The sequence below is a fragment of the Hylobates moloch genome, unplaced genomic scaffold (assembly GCF_009828535.3).
Source record: "Hylobates moloch isolate HMO894 unplaced genomic scaffold, HMol_V3 SCAFFOLD_17, whole genome shotgun sequence".
NCBI classification, from domain to species: Eukaryota; Metazoa; Chordata; class Mammalia; order Primates; family Hylobatidae; genus Hylobates; species Hylobates moloch.
In genome coordinates this window covers 81,790,879-81,806,491 of record NW_026652292.1, presented here as the reverse complement: position 1 = coordinate 81,806,491, position 15,613 = coordinate 81,790,879, and the positions used below count along the sequence as shown (strand labels likewise).

The 15,613-nt window shown below is 56.4% G+C and overlaps 1 protein-coding gene across 7 annotated transcripts in view; it reads left to right on the top strand.

Annotated features, from left to right (window-relative positions):
* The window catches only part of CFAP99 (cilia and flagella associated protein 99), a 44,947-nt gene that overhangs the window by 15,605 nt on the left and 13,729 nt on the right, over positions 1-15,613 (top strand). For 6 of the 7 annotated variants that reach the window (XR_009210623.1, XR_009210622.1, XR_009210621.1 and 3 more), the window contains exons 3-10: positions 1,272-1,416; positions 2,466-2,560; positions 7,137-7,249; positions 9,114-9,291; positions 13,608-13,688; positions 13,872-13,943; positions 14,884-14,955; positions 15,201-15,289. Coding sequence is in view for 4 of the 7 variants with exons in the window: in XM_058430272.1 (XP_058286255.1) it covers positions 1,272-1,416; positions 2,466-2,560; positions 7,137-7,249; positions 9,114-9,291; positions 13,608-13,688; positions 13,872-13,943; positions 14,884-14,955; positions 15,201-15,289 (845 nt within the window). In the remaining 3 variants the exon portion in view is untranslated. The remainder of the gene's footprint in view (positions 1-1,271; positions 1,417-2,465; positions 2,561-7,136; positions 7,250-9,113; positions 9,292-13,607; positions 13,689-13,871; positions 13,944-14,883; positions 14,956-15,200; positions 15,290-15,613) is intronic. The other variant, XM_058430271.1, reaches the window with a different exon arrangement.

Genomic DNA, 15,613 nt, shown 5'->3' with positions numbered 1-15,613 from the left:
GCTGAAGCCTGTAGTTCTCAGGCCTCCAGCCCCTGCACTCCAGGGGCGACGCTAGAAGGGCGTGGGAATGGCCCTGTTTGCAGAGCAGTACCCAGATTGTTCTCGTTCACTTGTGTGGAAACTGAGGCCACACAAGGTCATGTGGCTTGTGCAGAATGCCTCAGGTTAGCTCGTTACCCTCTTGTTATTTTAGTATAAAAGCAGCTGAAGGGCTGGATGGGGTGGCTCACACCTGTAATCCCAGCACTTTGGGAGGCCAAGGCAGGAGGATTGCTTGAGCCCGGGAGTTAGAGGCCAGCCTGAGGAACATGGTGAGATCCAGTCTTTACAAAAAATTCAAAAACGAGCCATACATGGTGGTGTGCATCTGTAGTCCCAGCTACTCAGGAGGCCGAGGTGGGAAGCAGCTACTCAGGAGGCCGAGGTGGGAAGGCAGCCTGAGAGTGAGCAGTGATTCTGCCACTGCACTCCAACCTGGACGACAGAGTGAGACCCTGTCTCAAAAACTTCAAAAATATATATATATATTATATATGAAATTTTCACTGCTAATTTAAAAATCCAGAATAAAACAATGAGATTCCTTCTGCTTTGTGAGACAGGGTCCCACTCCATTGCCCCACCTCGAACTCCAGGCATGCACCACCACACCCAGCTAAGATTACGCTTGACAGGCTCTTGCAGAGATATTCATGCATCATTCATCGTGGTTATTTTTTAATTCATTCATTTGAAAACGTTTATGAGTTCATTTGAAAACATTATCGTGGTAAAATACACATGACATGAAATGTGCCACTGTAGCCATTTTTCAGTGTAGAGTTCTGTGGGGTTAGGCACATTCCCACTGCTGTGCATCCATCACCGCCCTCTATCTGCAGAAGCTTTTCATCTGAGCAAGCTGAAGCTCTGTCTGCATTAGACGACTCTCATGCCCGCCGGCCCCTGGCACTCTCTGCTCTGCCTTGATGCGGTGGCCTGTTCTCATTAGCTGGAACCGCACAGTACTTGTCCCTTGTGGCATTCCTTGCACTGCCTCATCATCTTCGTTTATTTCTGTCTTTGCCCTGACCTCACCTGGAAAGCCCAGGAGAATCTGGGGACCAGTTCCTGAGTGGGGAGGCACTGCCGGCTGCCCTGGGGGCCCCACTAACGGGCCCTTCGCAGCCCCGGGGCCACTCCACCCCTGCCTTTGCCCAAGTTTCCCACCCCCACCGCCGCCCTCTCCTCCCGGCCCAGCCAGGGCCCCCCACCGGCTGTTTCTCTTCCAGGCTCTGAGCCTCCAGAAGCAGAGCTTTGTTTTGGAGGTTCTGTCTGGGTGCCTCGAGTACCGGAAGCTGCTGACCGTTGTGGTGGATGCCTTCTACGTGGAGGATGGCCGACTCTGCCTGCGGGCTGACCACAGCCGCTTCGAGGGTAGGTGCCCGGCTGGTCCCCGGGGCCAGGCCGCAGAGACGCAGAGACAGTTCACTCAGGCTCTCTGCGGAAAGGCCAGGCAGGCAGGCAGCGGGTGGGCAGGGCCAGCTCCTCGTTCCTGCCCTTGCACTGGAGGCTTCCCGACTCCTCGCCTCACTTGGTCCTTACAGACCAGGACCTAGCAGACAGGAAACTGATGCCCCAGGGCAGAGGGACCTGGCTCTGCCACCCCAGTTTAGGGCATCCAGCTCCCAAAGGCAGCCTGGACAACACGAGAGCCTTCCGTAGGCTGACCCCTAGCCACCACTGACCCCGAGGCCTTTGGACAAGATGGACCCTGTGGCTGGGGTCTGGACAGTCCTATGGGGAATTAAATACAAGAGACTCGCTGCCTGGGCTTCCCGCAGCCTCTGACAGCCGTCTGCTTTCATGGGGCGGGGCGACCATTGCAAGCCAGGTGGCCAGTGCTGCTGGGGGGAGATCGGAGCAGCCCTGAGACCCTGCACAGGGTCTTGCTGCCCCGTCCAGGAAGGGACAGGAGTGGGGCGAGCGCTGTAGGGTACTGGGAGACTAAGCTGAGCAGCTGGTGCCAGTCCTGAGCTAGGCTCCTGTCCCGACCCCTCGCCACCCAGCTGGAGCCTTATGATGGGCAGCGTGTCCAGGCCGCAGGCTAGGGGCCTGTTACGGTTCCTGCCTTGGAGGAAACTCGGGCCCAGGTTTATTCACATTCTAGCCGGCTTGAGGTGACGATTCAGCTGCTCAGAATTGACAAGTCCAAAATGATTTCACTTTTACCTGAGGGGCCTTTGCAAATTCTGAGAACTTATCAGATGGGATTATTTGTCAAAGTGCTTTGAAACCACAAATGCGTTGCCCTCTAAGACAATGTTGTTTGTGTTCACTTGTCATTTTCAGGTGGGCGCCAGAAGGGTGGGGGTTTTCCTGCGGCTGTGTACCCCGACACGGTGGAGGCCTTCGGCTCTGGTCCCGCCATGCCCCTGGTGCCCCTGCGATGTCCCTTAGCCTCTGACTGACCCCCTGTTTTCTAGTGATCTGCTACCTAGCCACATTCCTGCTGGAGGAACTTGGCTTCCAGCTGTTCTGTAACATCATCAAGTCCCAGCCCGTGGATAAGATGTGCAAGGTGAGCCACCCCTACCTGCCCACCAGGCCACGAGGCCCACGGGTGAGGTCCGTCTGATCCTCGCCCACCTTTCGTCGTTCTGGTTGGTTCTTTTTTTTTTTTTTTTTTTTTTGAGGCGGAGTCTCGCTCTGTCACCCAGGCTGGAGTGCAGTGGCGCAATCTCGGCTCATGCAAGCTCCTCCTCCCGGGTTCACGCCATTCTCCTGCGTCAGCCTCCCGAGTAGCTGGGACTACAGGCGCCTGCCACCATGCCCAGCTATTTTTTTGTATTTTTAGTAGAGACAGGGTTTCACCGTGTTATCCAGGATGGTCTCGATCTCCTGACCTCGTGATCCGCCTGCCTCGGCCTCCCAAAGTGCTGGGATTACAGGCGTGAGCCACCGCGCCCGACCTCTGGTTGGTTTTAATGAAAGAAACTCTGGTGGTTTTCTTCTGTATTTCAAAGAAGTAGCAAGCTGGCCATGCTGGCGCCTGTCTGTAGTCCCACCTGCTTGGGAGGCTGAAGCGGGAGGATCACTTGAGTCCAGGAGTTTGAGGCTGCAGTGAGCAATGATTGAACCACTGCACTTGGGCCTGGGTGACAGAGCAAGACTCTGTCTCTAAAAAACAAAGAAACAACAACAACAACAAAACCCAATGCACACCGACTAATGTGGGTGATTGCGCTGCTTTCGTCCTGGGGAAATCCGATTCTGCTCCTGGGGGGCCTCTTCTGACTCACAATCAAACCCCAGGCCCAGAACAGCCTCTCCTCCCTGTGCAGCGTCAGGAGTCCAAGGGAATGGGTTCAGGGCCAGTTACGAGGATTGGCACCCCGAGGGGGAGCCTGCAGGAGCCCACGCCCCTGACTGCCTGGGGCCGCTTGCGTGGGAAGCTGGCACACATAGGCCTCTGGGCCGAAATGTCTGGGCCTGGGCCTGCTGCTCGCTGCTGGCTGCTGCCCGCTCACCCTGACTGCCAGGTTTCCCCGGACTCATGGTGCCTGTTCTTGCTCCAATCTTACAATGACCCAGTGAGGTTGCTCCTACATGGGACTCATCCCAGGGTTGCGGAAACTGGGGCACAGAGAGGATAAGTAATCTGCCCAATGTCACACAGCAAGAGGGTAGCGCAGCCAATTCCCAGACTAGGCTTTTAGCCACTGGCTTGCTCCTCCATACTCTGCGTGGAGGGGACAGTTTCCAACCAAGAAGATCCAATCCCTGGAGAAGTGAGTGGGAAAGTCCTTGGGCCCAGATCTTTGAGGTCTCTCTTAAAGGAAGCAGCTAGCTCTTCAGGGGGTGTTCCAAGCCTGGAGAAGTGGGAGACCTGGAGTGGCAGAGCCCACCGGGATTGCAGCCCCAGAGATCTGGGACCGGCAACTCACACAGCACCTCGGCCAACCTAACAGGTGAAGGGAGGGAGAGTGCGGCCCCGAGCCAGCACTGTACACATCAATGACACGTTTTCCATCTACACGGAAACGTAAGTAATTCATGACACATACACATTTGTATAGTTAGCTTAAGCAAGGCCTTCATTTTAATGAAAAAGCAGCAAAACTGATGGCATTTTCTGGGAGATACCTGGAGACTGAGCTGGGGCCAGCTTCCCTGGAAACCAGAAACCAAACCCCAGAAACCAGAAACCAAACCCTGGAAACAAGAGGGCACTGGTGTCTGCTCTTTTATTACTATCTTGACATTCTTTTTTTTTTTTTTTTTAAGACGGGGTCTCGCTCTGTTGCCCAGGCTGGAGTGCAGTGGTGCAATCTCGGCTCACTGCTCTGCCTCCTGGGTTCAAGTGATTCTCCTGCCTCAGCCTCCCGAGTAGCTGGGATTACAGGCATGTGCCATCATGCCTGGCTGATTTTTGTATTTTAGTAGAGACAGGGTTTCACCATGTTGGCCAGGCTGGTCTCGAACTCCTGACCTCAGGTGATCTGCCTGCCTTGGCCTCCTAAAGTGCTGGGATTACAGGCATGAGCCAATGCGCCCAGCTTATCTTGACATTCTTAATAATTGCTAAACAGGCGGGGCATGGTGGCTCACGCCTGTAATCCCAAAACTTTGGGAGGCCAAAGCTGGAAGTTTACTTGAGCCCAGGAGATTGAGACCAGCCTGGGCAACATAGCAAAACCCCATCTCTACAAAAAAAAAAAATTTTTTTTTTTTTTGAGATTGAGTCTTGCTCTGTCATCCAGGCTGGAGTGCAGTGGCATGATCTTGGCTCACTGCAAGCTCCACCTCCTGGGTTCATGCCATTCTCCTGCCTCAGCCTCCCAAGTAGCTGGGACTACAGGCGCCCACCACCATGCCCAGCTAATTTTTTTTGTATTTTTAGTAGAGACAAGGTTTCACCGTGTTAGCCAGGATGATCTTGATCTCCTGACCTCGTGATCTGCTCGCCTCAGCCTCCCAAAGTGCTGGGATTACAGGCATGAGCCACCGCACCCAACCAAAAATTTTTTTTAAATTAGCCTTGCATGGTGGTGCTTACCTGTAATTCCAGCCACTCCAGAGGTTGAAGCAGGAGGATCACTTGAGCCCAGGAGTTTGAGGCTGCAGTGAGCCGAGATTGCACCACTGCACTCCAGCCTGGGTGACAGAGCAAGACCCCCTCCTAAATGATAATAATAATAATAATAATTGTTGAGGCCGGGCACAGTAATCCCAGCACTTTGGGAGGCCGAAGTGGGTGGATCACTTGAGGTCAGGAGTTCAAAACCAGCCTGACCAACATGGTGAAACCATGTCTCTATTAAAAATAGAAAAAAAATAGCCGGTTGTGGTGGCACGTGCCTATAATCCCAGTTACTCAGGAGGCTGAGGCAGGAGAATCGCTTGAACCTGGGAGGCGGAGGTTGCAGTGAGGTGAGATCACGCCATTGTACTCCAGCCTGGGCGACAGAGCGAGACTCCGTCTCAAAAAAAAAAAAAATGAACAAAGATCCATGTTTTGTCTTGCCCTGGGTCCCACACCGGTGGAGGTGGCCCTGGATCAATCTCGGCCCTCAGAGCCCCAAAGCGCCAGCCCAGGACAGAGTGCTCAGGGGCTGCTGCAGGGACTCCCTAGGAATTCAGGGCGCTGGCCGCACAGCACCCTTGGGGCCAGGGTGGTGCCCCCAACACTGGTGCCTGCACACTTACCAACTCAGAGAGCCTCTGGAGGCAGGTCCATGGGAACAGCCCACATAAATCTCCAAGGGAACTGCCCAAGAGACTGCCTCCCTCCATCCCATACCCCATGCCCTGCTGGGCCAAGCACATCCCATTGGGGTCCTGCTTCCCGAGTCCAGGAAGAGGCTAGCCTGGGCCTTGAAGAAGGGGAGCAAGCTACTGGGACGCCACCCTGTGGCCTCTCCAGGGAAGCCCCTGGGCCACACCTTGGGTGCTGTCACCACCATGGTCAGGAGTGGTGGGCGGTGACACGGTGTGGCTCCCAGGAGGTGGCGCTCCTCACTCTGCAGGGAGTGGCCCTGAGGCACCTGTGGGGGGGCTGATGGTCCTGCTGGCTCCAGGGAATCCGCCAGCTGGCAGAGGGGGAGTCAGACCCACCGCAAAGCCGCACCCCAACTCCAGCAGGTTCCGGGTAGGGCTGCCCCACCACACCCCAGTGAGGATGGGGGCCTCAATACAGGGCTGTGTCCTGGTGGGAGCAGCCCAGCTGAGACGCTGAGTGTGGGGATGGGGTTTGGAGATGGAGGGATTGGGTGGGGGCAGGGACCAGTGCTGAGTCTGTCCCAGGGGACTCAGGAAAGCACTAAAGGTCTGCTCCCAAATGGGTGTGGCCAGAAGGAAGGCAAGTAGAGACCCCAGCCTCGGGGCAAGTAGAGACGCCAGCCTCGGGGTGGGGAAAATGGCCCCCTTGAGGCAGGAAGCAGTAGCAGTGTGGAGCTGAAATGGGAAGGGGTGGGAAAGGGGGTGGAAGAAGCTGCGGAAGGCTCTAGAAGGATCACTGGTTTCCTCTGCATGGAGAAGGGTGTGGAGGCCCAAGGCTGCTGGGGAGGTTGGCCACCCTGGGGAGGCACAGCAGTGACTGCAGGCCCTGCCTGGCCAGCACACAGAAGTTGCCATCCTGCCCACCATTACCCCCGCTCAGCCCGTGCCTTCTCGGCCACCTCCCAAGTCAACTCCCTGCCCCCAAGACCACCGTTCAGCATGTGCTTCTGGGGTCGTCACCATGGAGCCCTGGACCCTCGGCTCCCCATCCAGCTGGCTTTCGGGAAGTTGACTGGACAAGGCCCTCCAAGCTGAAGATGTGCTGCCAGCTTCTCAGGCACCCCCCCTCCCCATGGCAGCCCACCCAGGGACCCCGGGGGCTGTGCTCCTCCCAGCTGGAAGGGGAGCCAAGATCCAGGCCTCCAGCACCAGCACCAGCATCAGAGCGCCAGGAGAGCTCTGTGGTGACAGTCCCAGAAGCACACCCTGCACAGTGGCCTTGGGGGCAGAGAGCCACTGGGGGTGCTGGTGGCCTTGGGGGCAGGGAGCCACTGGGGGCCTTGGGGGCAGGGAGCTCACTGGGGGTGCTGGGGGCTTTGCCTGGTGAGGGGTTGGGCCCATGGCTCCGGCCCCCTGACAGCCCCCCTCCACCCCAGTTCCTCAGGTTCTTCTTCAACCCCCTGCACCTGTGCTCATGGATCAAGGACGAGTGGAGCCTCATCTACGAGCCGGCCCACGTGAAGGAGAACTGGATCGACCCCCTGATGAAGTAGGCTGGATGGGGGAGGGCCCTGAATGGCATCTGCACCCCACTCCAGGTGCCTCCACGGGCATGGGAGCTCCACGTTCCCCTTCCTGCTCCCAGAAGCTCTATGAGCGTCAGTAATCACTCCATGTTGGGATGAGAGCTTCAGGGAAGCCCCAGGTCCCAGGCTGGCCCCACAGCCTCGGGGAGAGGAACGAACATGGTCCAGCTGCCCAAGCCCCAGCTCCCTCCATGCCAGGCAGCTGACCCGTGGCGGGTGGCTGAAGGCCATTTCAGGACTGGCTGAGTGAATGGGGCGGAGCCGACCCTTCTGCGCTGGAGCCTACGTGCTGGCTGGGGCTGCGTCAATGGTTCTAGTCCTGTGGGGACCCTGCAGAGCCCTTGGCCTCTCTGCAGATCCCAAGAGTGCGGAGTAGGGCTGGGGGTGGAGGGAGCTGAGAAAGCTCTGGGGTCTAGATCTCTCTCGGGGTCCCCAGGGCTGTGTCGAGGCCTGCTGCCATCATGCTGCCCTTGCTGCCTTCTCCTGCCTCCCCAGCAGGCCTGGGGCAAACTCCAGGGCAGGCCAGAACCCCCAGGCAGAGGGGTCAGCACAGTCACTAGGGCCCTGCCTTGTGCTCCATGGAGAGGCTTGCTGGGGCCTGAGTGCAGCTGAGGGGCCCCCCAGTTTTTTCCCCTGATAGGACTTGAAGGGATCCACTTTGTCTTCCTGAGGACAGACAGACAGGCTGTTTTGGCACAAGCAGCTCACTTAGGTACCAGCTGTGTGCAGAAGACCTGGAGGCCCAGGGTAGATGAAAGCCGTTCCTGTGGGGAGAGGAGGCCCTGGAGATGTTCCTTTACCGAGGGGAAGTCCCCAGTCCCAGCCAGCCCACTCCTGGCAATCAAGATAAACCTCCAAAGGAAGGAGTAGGAGTGGCCCTGCTGGTGCCCCTACCTTATGCCCCAGGCTGGACTCATTGCCCACTCAGGGGCCCCCATGGCCTGGGCCTACAGGGTTGCCTCTGGGAAGCTGCTCAGCTCAGTTCCCGTGAGCCCCTCTTCCTGTGCCACTACCCCCATTCAGGCTTCCTCTGACTACTCTAAGACCAGCCCCTCTCCCCCACCTGCCTCAAGTTGGGAGCACTGGGGCCTGGCCCTGGCGAGACCCCCAAGACCCCACTTGCTATGGGCCCTGGACCATGGCTTTTAAGGTGAAGGAGGAGCTATTTCAAGCCATGCCCTCTGCCCCCTGGGAGCCCACACAAGAGGACACTTGATAGGCTGATGATGGTAGGCTGTGCCCATGCTGGGTTTGGGACATGGAAGGGGGAGCCCCAGACTTGGGCGGCCTGGCAAGGCCCTTCCCAAACCCCTGCCCGAGAGCACCCCCACCCAGAGGCTGTACCAAGAACAACTGGACTCCTGCCCCGCCTGACGCCACAGCTCCATTTCCAGGAGTCACCAACAGTGTAGTTCCAGAATGTTCCTTTCCAAAAAGCTCCTTTCTCCACTGCTGGCTTCCATCTGCTCCAGCCCAGATTGGCTTCCTGTGTCCTGGCTACTGCTTGTCCTCAGAGCCCCTGGATTCCTGCAGCAGGGCTGTCCCTGTCCTCCCAGCTCCCCACTCACCAGCATGGCCCAATGCCTCTGGGCCTGTTTCCTGTATCTGTACAAGGGGACTGCATCTGTATATGTTTCAGGGGTTTAGTTGACAGTATGTGTGCCTACAAGTAGAAGGCACTTCGTGAAGTGAGGCCATCCATCCCACTATCACCTCCACCCCAAGTTGGACCCAATCGCTTGGGGAGCCCTTTGGATCTAAAGGCCATTGCCTTATTGAACAGCTTATGGAGTGACCATAAGAGGCATTTCCACTTTTGCCTTCAAGATGGCAGCCAGAGGTCCAGGAGCTGATCAACCACCTGGAGGGTGTGTCTGCCAGTCAATCCTCTCCTTTAAAGACCAAGGCCAAGGTCACAGAGCCCAAGGAATTCAACCTGACTGCCCCCAGGCCCCGCACCATTCCAGCGCCCGAACCAGTCCCAGTCATGGCCAAGCCAAGACCAGTGAGTGTGGGCATTCTCAGCAGGCACCGGCTTGCAGGCATCAGGGTGGCCAAGCTGGGAGAGTGGACTGTGTGGGCCTGTGGGGGACTGGGCTCCCCCCAGGGCTGAGGGTGCACTGGACCAGACCAGGAACACTAAATGACCCCACCCCACCCCCACTCCCCACAGAGAGGGAAACCCAGCTGACCCGGAGCCCACCCAGTGGGTTCCCACACTCCACGCACTGTGGTCCTATAAGTAGGTGTTGAGTGGAGCTGTCAGGCCATGGGGCTCCGACCTATCTGGAGTTGGAGCTTGGAGCCCACTTTTAACTCTAGTGTAATGCAACACCCCCTCCCCATTAAGTATGATGTGTAGATGACAGCATAGTCTTTGGGCAGGCCTAGAGACTCTTCCTCTCTCTTTCTTTCTCTCCCCACTGCTGACTTATCAGTCAGGATGCTTTGTATTGCAAATAACAGAAAAATGCAGTTCAAACTGGCTTAGACAATAGAGCACGGGCTGACCCTCATGAGTGAAGTAGGATAGGCTTCAGGCATACGTGACCAGTGTTCCAGCTCTGCCTCTCTGTGGCTCTCTGTCCTAGTCTCCTCTGTAAGTCTAATTCATCTTTGGGCTAACTTCCCTGATTATAGCAAAATATTCTCATTTGCCACCACCTATACCATCATGGTATACATGCATGAGAGGACACCTGGCGCCAAGAATTCTTTGGAAAAGTCTGACTGGACCAGCTTAGGTCTCATGCCTGCCTTGAATTGATCACTGTGATCAGAAATATAATGTCCTGACTGGTCATGGGGTCTATCCCAAGCACCAGCAATGGACTGAGCTTCCCAGAACCAACATGGTTCTGCAACAGGACTAAGGGCTATATGGGAGGGGAAGGGGATGGTGCTGGGAGGCCCCAGAGTCCTGCCCCACTCCCACCATCCTTCAGGTCTCATTAAAATCCCTCTTCCCAGAGAGGCTTTTCATGAACCCCTCAAATATGTCAGGTCCTTCACTTAGTTTACTTCTCACTGATCCTGGCTCCTTTTCTTCACCGAATTGGAGTTTAGAGTTGTTTAGTAATTTGTGGGCCTGCCTATTGTCTGCCTACTCCAGCAGACATCATCCATCTTATTTGTCCCATATTCTCTTTTTATTTCATTTTATTATTATTGTTATTATTATTATTATTGTTATTTGAGACAGAGTCTCGCTCTGTCACCCAGGCTGGAGTGCAGTGGCACGATCTTGGCTCCCTGCAACCTCTGCCTCCTGGGTTTAAGTGATTCTCCTGCCTCAGCCTCCCGAGTAGCTGGGATTACAGGTACTGGCCACCACGCCTGGCTAATTTTTATATTTTTAGTAGAGGTAGAGTTTTGTCATGTTGGCCGGGCTGGTCCCTAACTGACCTCAGGTGATCTGCCCACCTCGGCCTCCCAAAGTGCTGGGATTACAGGCGTAAGCCTCCGCACCTGGCCATTATTTGTCCCATATTCTCAATGCCTAGCCTAGTCATGGCTCAAAGCAGAACCTCAATAAATACCTGTTGGATGGATGGATGGATGGATGGATGGATGGATGGATGGAGTTCAGATGGATGGATGACATGATCCATGGTGATTGGTCCCATATTCCCTTTTATTCATATCTTTTATTATGGATATTGTGATTATCATTATTATTGTTATTTGGATGGACAGAGTCTCGCTCTGTCACCCAGGCAAGAAGCAGATGTAAGGATAGTGGATGAACGCAACCTCTTGCCTCCTGGGCTGATGTGATTCTCCCGCCCCAGCCGCCTCGAGGGAGAATTGGATGGATAGATGGCTGCTACGCTTGGGTTAATTGACTTTAGATTGATGATTTAATGGAGGGAAAGTTTTTACAATGGGTGGATGGCCGATCACTAACAGACTTTTGAGTACATCGGTACTTTTTGGATGCATCCCAAATGGCTGAAGAGATGATCAGGTGGATGGATGAATGAGTAGATCATTATTTGTGCGAATGAATGGATAGACGGTAGCCATGGCTGGATGGATGGTTGGACACGGGAAGAGTAGAGACCGTCAATAAATAGCTGGTTGGATGTACGGATGGGTGGGTGGATAGATGGAGATCGGGTGGGTGGATGGATGGAGTTCAGATGGATGGATGGATGATAGATGGTGAATGGATGGATGGATAGATGATCAGATGGGTAGATGGATGAACAGATGGGTGAGTAGATGGATGGGTGAGTGAATGAATGAATGAGTTGGTAGATAGATGGATGCATGGAAGGATATGTGGATGGATAGATGGATGACTGGATGGATGGATGGATGGATGGATGGATGGATGGATGATTAGATTATGGATAGATAGATGGATGATCACATGGGTAAGTAGATGAATGAGTGGGTGAATGAATGGATGGGCGGGTGGGTGGATGGATGGATGGATGGATGGATGCATGGATGGATGGATAGATGGATGGATGGATGGTGGGATGGCTTCATGGAAGGATAAGTAGATAGATGAGTGGATGAATGGATGGATGGATAGATGGATGGATGGATGATCAGAGGGATGGATAGACGGATGGATGGGTGGGTGAGTGAGTGGATGATCAGATGGATGGATGATTAGATGGAGGTGGATGATGGATGGATGATCAGAGACCTTGTTGCTGAGCAACCCCACAGTTGCTCCATCTGTATAATCTTCAGCATTTCTGACCCCATCTCCTCAGGGCTCAGTGTGTTTGTCTCAGGTCATACTGCTAGCTTCATCTCTCTCTCTCTCTGTCTCTGCCAGGCACAGCCCCTGCCTGGGCCCTCACCATGCCCTCCCATGCTCTATAGCTGTGTGCCTCTCGGTACAATCTGTGAGATATTTGTGGACATGTACCTTCTCTGCATCCACAGGGTGGCTGTGCTGAAACTATCCTCTACCCTCCCTGCCCTGCCCCATGCCTAATACATCCTTCCCCTTCAGGGTTGAGGGCCCATTGTAATTCACTCATTCATTCATCCAACAGATAGTTACAGAGTACCAAGTATATGCCAGGCACTGTGACCTTATGAAGCATGCACTTCAGGGGGGACGCAGACAAAATCAGGATGAGTAAAACATATGTTGCGTTAGCTGGCAATAAATGCTGAGGAGACAAAAGGATGCAGACAAAGGAGATAAGAAGTGTTGGAGTGGTTGTGATTCTGGATTGTGTGGCCTAGAAAGGCCTCCTGAGAAATGCCATGCAGTGAGAAACCAGAAGTGAGCAAGTCAGCCATGGGGTGCCTCAGGCAAGGGCATCCCGGGCAGGAGCAAGGTGCAGGCAAAAGCCCTGGGGCGGTGCCCACCCTCCCTCAAGTGTTTGAGGGCGGCCAGGAGGGGCTGGAGTGGAGTGAGGCAGGGAAGAGGGAAGATGGGGTACCGGTCTGGTCACACATCGACTGGAGGGAGCAGAGACAGGACACATTGAGGCAGGCTGGCACCAACACAGGGTCCCTCCAGCTGCCATGGCCAAGGAGGGCGGTGAGAGGCAGTTTGTGGAGATGTCTTGAAGCAGGTGGGCAGGAGATGGATGTGGGTGTGAGAGACAGAGGTGACAAGGAGGACTCTGAGGCATGGGTGAGGATTGGATAGCCGTCGTGGTCAGTGAGGCTGAGGGAGGGCTGGTTTGAGGAAGATGAGGGTTTCAGGTTTGGACGAGTTGATTTTCCATGACTGTTAGAGGTGCAGGGAAGAAGGCATGGAGTTAGGAGGTTAGACACAGCAGTCTGGAGCTCAGGGATATCTAGGCCGGCCCCTCCTGCTCCTCCATGGACACAGCTCCGGCCATGTTATCGGAGCCTCCTGTGACTGGACTTGGGGATATGGTCCAGCCGCCCTGGCCTCTGCAGTGTCCCCTCCCGACAGCTTACTTTGCAGGGGTCCGTGATATTCTCCCAGCCTCTCCTGCCCAGGCAGCCACCTTCTGCCTGTCTCCCAGTGTCAAGGGAGCCGGCTGCCTCCCCCTCTTGCTCCTACCAACCCTGGCCATCCCATGCTGGCCGATGGTGCGCCCTCAGTACTGCCAGCTCATGTCTTACCCCACCCACCCCATCCCAGGCCAAGCTCCAGACCCCACGCCAATGACCAGCCTGACCTCCTTCCCTTTACTTCCAACGCTGACCCACCAGCACCCAGTGGTGTTAGCTCCAGCCCTGTTTCTCCTCCAGTGCAGGCCGCCACCACCCTCCCCTTCACCCACATCCCCCAAGCTGTCAGCCCTGACATTTCTAGGCCCCCTCCCCCTCGCAGCTGCTGACCACAGGCTTTTCCTCCCACCACTTCAACAGGTCCCCCAGAGCACCTACCAGCCACCCAAGGAGCAGCAGCAGCTGGAGACGGTCAAGAGGTACAACCGCCGAAAGGCCGAGGTGAGCTGTGTGCGACCCCTGCCTTCCTAGACACCCCATGTGGGGGATGTGTGAAGGGAAGGTGGGGTGGGGAGAGGGAGGAGGAGGCAAGAGGGGGAGGCTGGGTGGAAGTTCGTCCTCTCACGGCCTGGAGGACACTGGGCAGAGGCTGGTGGGACTGGAACCGCCGTGTCACTGTGGCAGGAGCTGCTGCTGAGGGCAAACATTGAGGAACTACGCTGCGCCATGCCCAGGTCCTGCAGGGAGCCAGTGCAGGTACCGCCCACCTCTCTCAAGACCCCTCATCGAGGTGCCATCTTCTCAAGCCATCAGAAAGTTCCTCCCAACGGCATCACAGTGACCACTTATGTAGCCTTTTACCACTGAGGGCCGGGGAGGGGCGGGTTCCCAGTAGCACTGGGAAAGTGCGCCTTGAGCCCACTGCGGTGTGGCCCCTAAGCGGGCGGGTGTAGACGCGCACCCACATCCCCCGGGAGGAAGCTCACGGGAAAGCACCTGCAGGTGCTGCCTCTGGGTGTCTCCAGATGTTCCGTGACGAGCATTTCATGCCTCTGTAAGACAAAAACAAACCCAGGTATGTTTGCCAATAAAGAAAAAGCAAAGTGACGAAGACAGGAGAGACTGTGCCTGGCGGGGCTCACTCAGGAGCACAGCCCCGCTGGGTGGCAAGGGTCCCACCGTGAGGGCAGGCCCGGGGTGGCAGCCCGTATGGTGCATGCCGCCGGGCTGCAATGGCCGAGTGCTCAGAGGGGTGGCCTTTGCAGCCACTTCCCTCACTGCAGCTTGCGGTGCCCACCCTGGGGTGTGTTGGCAAAGCAGCTGGAGGCTGAGCCAGGAGCAGACAGGCTCAGGGAGAGGCCATGGGGGACAACCAGACCCCAGCTCTGGGGGTGGCTGAGGAGGTGGTCACTGAGCCCTGAGGCCAAGTTGTCTTGACTGGGAACCACTGTTCCCAGGCCTACAGGCCCTGCACCCTCCCTGTTCCAGCCTGGGTGGAACCACAGCAATGCTTGGGGGGCATTGGAAGACAGAGATCCTGACCTGGGGTGGTGGTATGAATAGGCAGCTGGGGGGAGGATGAAGAGGGGTGAGCCAGGCCTCCCCAGGGTGCTGGGCCAGCATCCACCTGGTGTGTGTTTGGGGGCACCCAGCAGGCACAGGTGCCAGGAGGCCAGCTCTGCCCTGACTCCTGCAGGGCTCCAAGCAGCAGCTGCAGCTTCAATTCCCACCCCGAATCCGAAAGACTCCGAAGCTGACCTTCTATAGGGTGAGGGGTGCTCCTGGATGGTCAGGCTGCTCTCCCTGGGCACCCACCCCTCCAGACCTTTTCTGCCCCTAGAGGCTCAGATGACCTGAGCTGGGGGACCTAGAGTCCCAAGAACGGCCCCACCCTGGGGCAGAGGGAAGCACCTGGGCAGGGGGCAGGTGTGAAGGGCACGAGGGCAGGAGGGGCACTTGCTGCTCCCAAGGGTCTTCTCAAGCCCCCGCAACAGCCAGTCCCCAATCCTGCAGCCCAACAACGTCCTGGTCAAGCTGAACACCACAGCCATCCTGCGAGAAGGAGCCTTGTACCAGCGGCAGGTGGAGCAGGAGCTGCAGAGGTGAAGGGCGGCAGGCCCCCCCACCTGCCTTCCACAGCATCACCCTTGGCAGCAAAGGCCCAGAGAAGGGGCCTGGGGACTGGGCAGCTCAGTGGAGAGGGACTCGGGGGTCACAACAGGCTGTGGTCCTGCAGCGGCAGGGGCGACAAGCAGGACTGTGTCAGGGTCCCAGGTGCATCTTACAAAGATCATGCCGGCTCAGTGAGGGGCATGAATGGGGGTGGAGGGACTTAGCAAAGGCCCAACCCACCCCAAACCTCCCTTGGGGTTACCTCCTCCCTGGACCCCTTCCTGATGACCCCATCTCCTAGACCACCAGGGCTG